The sequence below is a fragment of the Myotis davidii genome, unplaced genomic scaffold, assembly GCF_000327345.1.
Source record: "Myotis davidii unplaced genomic scaffold, ASM32734v1 scaffold478, whole genome shotgun sequence".
In the NCBI taxonomy this organism is placed as follows: Eukaryota; Metazoa; Chordata; class Mammalia; order Chiroptera; family Vespertilionidae; genus Myotis; species Myotis davidii.
This window is the reverse complement of record NW_006289570.1, coordinates 5,095,387-5,100,463: the sequence shown is the minus strand read 5'-3', so window position 1 is coordinate 5,100,463 and position 5,077 is coordinate 5,095,387. Positions and strand designations below refer to the sequence as shown.

The window sequence follows — 5,077 nt, the reverse complement described above, 5'->3', positions numbered from 1 at the left end:
GCGCTGGGCCTGGAGCTCTGCAGCCAGTTGCTGGGCCTGCAGCTCCACCTGCGGGCAGGGAGGGACAGCTGTGCTGAGAGGAAACACAGCCAGAGCCCCTCCCGGGGTGGGGGGGTGGGGCAGGGACCTCACCTCCTGCAGCTCTTCTTGCACCTGCTGCTCAGCCTCCTGGTCCTCGGGCCTGGGCTCCTCCCGGCTCAGCTCCAGCCACCGGCGCAGGCTGCTCGCTTGCCGCTGGTAGGACCTGAGGGGAGACGCCTGCTGTTCGCCTCGGTGGCGCTCAGGCTTGGGGTGAAGCATGTGCTTCTGGTGCAGGGGTGCCTGTTCCTCCCCTGCCTCCACACTGTCCAGCAGACGCAGCTCGGATGGGCCCAGGGACCCCTTCCTGTCCCTCCATGGCTGCTGCTTGTGGGGAGGGTCTCCAGCCTGGCCTTGGAGGCGCAGACTCTGGACCCAGAGCACAAGCAAGACAAGCCACTGCGTGCCGCTGGGGCCCAGGCCAGTCGTACCTTTTCATCCCACGTCACGATCACTGGGCAGACTGCTGGCACAGCCACGTTAACTTATGCTCAGCTTTGTTGCCCCCCCCCCCCCCCAACTCACAGGTAAGGCCAACAGCCCTCCTGAGCAGGACTAAGGGTAAAGGGGCCACCTGTGCTCCGGGGCTGGCAGGTGAATCACCCCAGGCCCTGGCAGCACCCCCAGCTGCTCCCGTGGGCAGGGTGTGTGTGGGCCTCACCGGAGGCTCTGCTTCATGCTCTGGTAGTCCTGCAATTGCCGCTGGATGCTCTCAAGCTCAGCCTCCAGGTCACTGTGGCCCAGGGCAACAGGACAATGAACTTGTCCACGCTCCCAGCTGGGCTCAGGCTGAATGGAGGGGACCCAGGCGCTGACAGATCTCAGGTGCCCACCTGTGACGGCCTCAGGAAGGAGCGGACAGGGGTCGGGGACGCTGGCCAGGGATAGAGGGGCCTGGGGCATAAGGCCAGGGGAGGTCAGCCATGCTGATGCCTGTAAAGGAAGGATGGACACTAAGCAGAGAAGCTGGAGAAGGCTGGGACAAGAGCCAAGGCTGCCCACTGCAGGGGAGGGTCGAGGAGGCCCCAGGAGCTGGGCTTTGCAGTGTCCCGGCCCTGCCCTTCCTCCAGGGCTGACGCCAAGCACCCCACACCTTCACAGTCTGGCCCACTCTGCTGAGCCTGGCTGAGCACTGCTCCAAGCAGCTGCTTCAAGCCTTCCTGGCCCTAACCCCTACCTGTCTCTAGGCTGTGGCCTTGTCTTTCAGTGAGAAAATGACCAGAGGCACTTGGAAGTGTCCAGCCGCCCACTTACAACCCTCCTTCCCTCCTGGTGAGAGCAACGTCCCCTCCTGTCACCCTGCCCCTCAGCACTCCCGTGGCTCTTGAGACCCCAGCTCCTTGGGGTGGCCCAGCCCCAGGCTGTCTCCTGCTCCTGAGCACTCCTGCTCTCATGCCTCCATCCCAACCCGATTTCTATTTTCAACTTTGATCTCCAGACCAGACTTCTTCCCTGAAGGCCAGGCTCACAAGCCTGTTGCTTTATCTCAAATGTGACAGGTTGGACACACTTCATGCTTCACCCCAAAGGGGACCCCAGTGTTCCTTCTTTCAGTGAAAGAACTCATCCCGAGGGATCCAAGCCAGCTTCCTTCCTTCACTGGCTGCAAACCCATCAGAGCAAGTCCTGCCTCTTCTGCCTCTCACCAGGGTCTTGGCCCAGGTCTGCTGCGGCCAGCACCTGCTGGGCGATCCATCACAGCAGCCAGCCAGCCTCTAGGACTTCCCTCTCCTTAAAGCCAAACTTCCAGCAGGGCCTGCACGGCCAGCCGTGACCTGCAGTCTGCCTGCTGGTCTTGTCCCCTCAACTGGGACATACGTAACCTTGGGAGCAGGGGCCTGGGCTGGGGGAGGTTGCCAGCAGGGAGTGGCCCAGGTCTGTCTTGCTCTGCTTGCCTCACCCCCTCCCTCCAATTTCAACCCTAACCAGGGCCGGGCCCTGACAGGCCTGTCCCCGGGAGGTGGGACAAGCAGCTGCATCACCAGGGTCGCTCCTGAGGGGGGGGCGGGGGGCAATGAATGTGTTCCAGAAGCAACAAGTACAGCTGTGGCTGCAGCACCAAGTGCATGAACCCTGAAGGATGGGAGCCCAGATGACCAGGGAGGACTCACCTCAGTGGGTGTGCCCACCCCACAGGGCATGAAGGAGGAAGGGGGCAGCAACTGCGGGCCTGTACTCGCCATGGGCACCAACTTCAGGCCAGAGGCGCTTGGCAGGGCCCCAGGCTGGGGCAGGGCGGTGCCTGGGACCAAGACTGTCTGGGCCTTTTCTGAGAAGGGCCTCGTCAGGGGAGAGCCTGTGGGCGAGGCCAGGCCTAGGTCTCGCTCCCTCGGCGTCTCAGGCCTGAGCAAAGGGAAGGCAGGAGCTGGTCAGGCCTCAGCATCCTCCTGAGGAGCAGGAAGGAAAGGGGGCCACTCACCCTCAGACCCCAAATCACACGCCCTGGATGGAGGCACCATGTACTTTGGGGGCCCAAGACCCCATGACCTACCCCCGTCCCCCGAGGCTGCCACCCCCCAGGGGCCTCTGGCTCTGCAAAGGCTCCAACAAGAAGTTTGGACGTCGTGGCTGCTTCCTTGCGGAGCGGACGGCACTGCTGGGAAGAAACAAAGCCTGTTCCTCCCGCTGCCCAGGGGCCTGGGACTCTGTGGGGTAGGGGTCGTCATCCAGCCCAACCCCCCAATCTTGTGGGGAGACTGCAGGCCAGAGAAGGAGAGGCTCTTGCCCAAGGTTGACATGGGAGCTGGGCTAGGCCCCGGCCACAGAACTTCGGCATCTCCATGAAGCGAGCCTGCTCCCTCACCCACATCATCTCATTTGACCTCCAGCGACCCTGTGATGCAGCTGCTTGTCCCACCTCCCGGGGACAGGCCTGTCAGGGTCCGGCCCTGGTTAGGGTCGGGATTGGAGGGAGGGGGTGAGGCAACTCCCTGCTGGCAACCTCCCCCAGCCTCAGACAGCACGGGGCTCTCCGGGAGCAACAGCTACAGCAGCTCAGTGTGCAGCTATAGGGCAGGTGCCACAGCATAGAAAGTGGGGTTCCCGAGAAGGGGCCCCATTTCCTGGCTGTAAGGGTTGGCGGGACACTGGCAGGCTTGGGGTAGGAGGGCAGGGCTGCCCTCCTTTTGCTAACTCCTGCGCTCGGGAGGGACAGGTCCCACTGGAGAGAAGGCTCCCAGCGTTCTCCGTTCTCCGTGGGACAGGCCAAGCTTCTGCCCCAGGTGGGAGCAGAGGGGCGAGGCGAGGGGTGGCTACTCACAGCTCCAGGAGTGGGGGGTCCCCGGCATCCAGGGCCAGGCTACCCAGAGCGCCCTGTGGCCCGCGAGGGGCTCGAGGCCTCCTGGTCTCCGGGGCGGCATCTCCAGCAGCAGCGCTGATGTGGTTGGGAAGGGGGCCCCTGAATGTCACTCTCCTGCTGGGCACAGTGGAGGTGGGGGGAGGCGCCCGGCCGGGGCCCAGCACCTTCTGTTTCCAGAGCATGGCACAGCGGTGGACTGCCCGGTGGAGGCTATGGGCCACCTGCAATGGCCTCTTGTCAGGTCATGCCATGCCCTGCCCGCTCGCCCGAGGCAGGGGAACCCGGGCCTACCTGCACCTGCTGCTGGGCATGCAGCTGCTGCCGGAGGGCCTTCATGTCCGCTGTGAACCGCAGGAGGCAGGTGGCGCCCTCCTGGAGGAGCTGCTGGTGGTAGGCCTGCACCGCCCGCTCCAGCCTCGCCTTCCTCCTCCTCCTCTCCAGTACGAAGCCCAGCCACGCAGCCCACACCTCCAGGAGGGGGGGAGGTGAGGCCCAGCTCTCCCTTCAGGACCCTCCAGGGGCTATGCCCACAGCCCAGCCTGCCCTCCACCAAGGCACAGCGCTCCCCCGGGGAGGAGCTGGGCAGCGGGATGCGGAGCCCCAGTCAGTACCTTTGCCTGAAGCGAGAAGGCCCAGAGCCACAGGGCCCGAGCTGTGTCCCGCTGCTCCTGCCGCCTGTTCTCCAGCTACAGCCAGAAAGAAAAGATGACAGGGAGGCCCCCCGTCACTCGCAGACCCCGCTCTGCCAGGCCCCAAGGGGCTGGATCAGGGAATGACCCTCGGGAAGGGCACGTGGGGCAGCACGCTGGGCTGCAGAAGCACAGGGAACACCACATGGCAGTCGGAGGCTCAGCAGGACGTTGGCACATGACGGTTGGCGGAGCAGGGCACAGGCCCACCCGGCATTTTGCCAAGACCTCAATAAGACTTAAAATGCGTCCCGTGCCCTGGCCGGTTTGGCTCAGTGGATAGAGCGTTGGCCTGCGGACTGAAGGGTCCCAGGTTCGATTCTGGTCAAGGGCATGTGCCTGGGTTGTGGGCTCGATCCCCAGTAGGGGGCATGCAGTAGACAACCAATCTATGATTCGCTCCGATCATTAATGTTTCTCCTCCTATCCCTTCCTCTCTAAAGTCAATAAAAACGTATTTTTAAAAATGCGTCTCATGTTGATTTTTGGATATTACCCTGACGTATTTTTAATGAGACACAGAAACGGCCCTGAAGCGGCTTGGCCGTACAGTCACGGGTGGACGGGAGCTGGCGCTGCCCAGCAATGTCAGGGGGCGCTCTGGGGCGAGGGCTGCTCGGCTCCCACCTGGTGTCGCCACTGGCGGAAGCAGGACCGGCTGAGTATCTGGGCCCGGAGCTGGGTGCCCCGCCGCTGCAGCAGCTGGAAGAGAGGACACATGCATGGGAGATGCTTCCAGTGCTACCAGGTGCCCTTGCCCAGACCACCCGGGGGCAGCCACAGGTGAGGCTCCCCACCCAAGCGAATGGCTCTCCCATTGCCAGGTGCCCCGGCTCGGACAGGCCATGATTCCGAGTGAGCCAGGTTTCTCTTTCACCTGGAGAGACCCCTTTAACCTCGGTCCCCGCAGCCATGCCTGGAGGCTCCTGAACCGTGTGCCCACAGGACCCGAGACCACCCAGCACCCGACTGGTACTGTGAGTTCTGCAGAAAGGACCTTTCCTCCCCGGAA

At 63.6% G+C, this 5,077-nt stretch overlaps 1 protein-coding gene across 1 annotated transcript in view; it reads right to left on the bottom strand.

Moving 5' to 3' along the window:
• The window catches only part of SFI1 (SFI1 centrin binding protein), a 39,636-nt gene that overhangs the window by 559 nt on the left and 34,000 nt on the right, over window positions 1-5,077 (bottom strand). The window contains exons 23-33 of the mRNA XM_015562841.1: window positions 4,962-5,049; window positions 4,693-4,806; window positions 3,988-4,062; window positions 3,668-3,844; window positions 3,338-3,597; window positions 2,570-2,674; window positions 2,190-2,421; window positions 1,108-1,238; window positions 740-1,063; window positions 133-244; window positions 3-48 (exon numbers count right to left, since the gene is read on the bottom strand). Coding sequence (XP_015418327.1) covers window positions 3-48; window positions 133-244; window positions 740-1,063; window positions 1,108-1,238; window positions 2,190-2,421; window positions 2,570-2,674; window positions 3,338-3,597; window positions 3,668-3,844; window positions 3,988-4,062; window positions 4,693-4,806; window positions 4,962-5,049 — 1,664 coding nt within the window. The remainder of the gene's footprint in view (window positions 1-2; window positions 49-132; window positions 245-739; window positions 1,064-1,107; window positions 1,239-2,189; window positions 2,422-2,569; window positions 2,675-3,337; window positions 3,598-3,667; window positions 3,845-3,987; window positions 4,063-4,692; window positions 4,807-4,961; window positions 5,050-5,077) is intronic.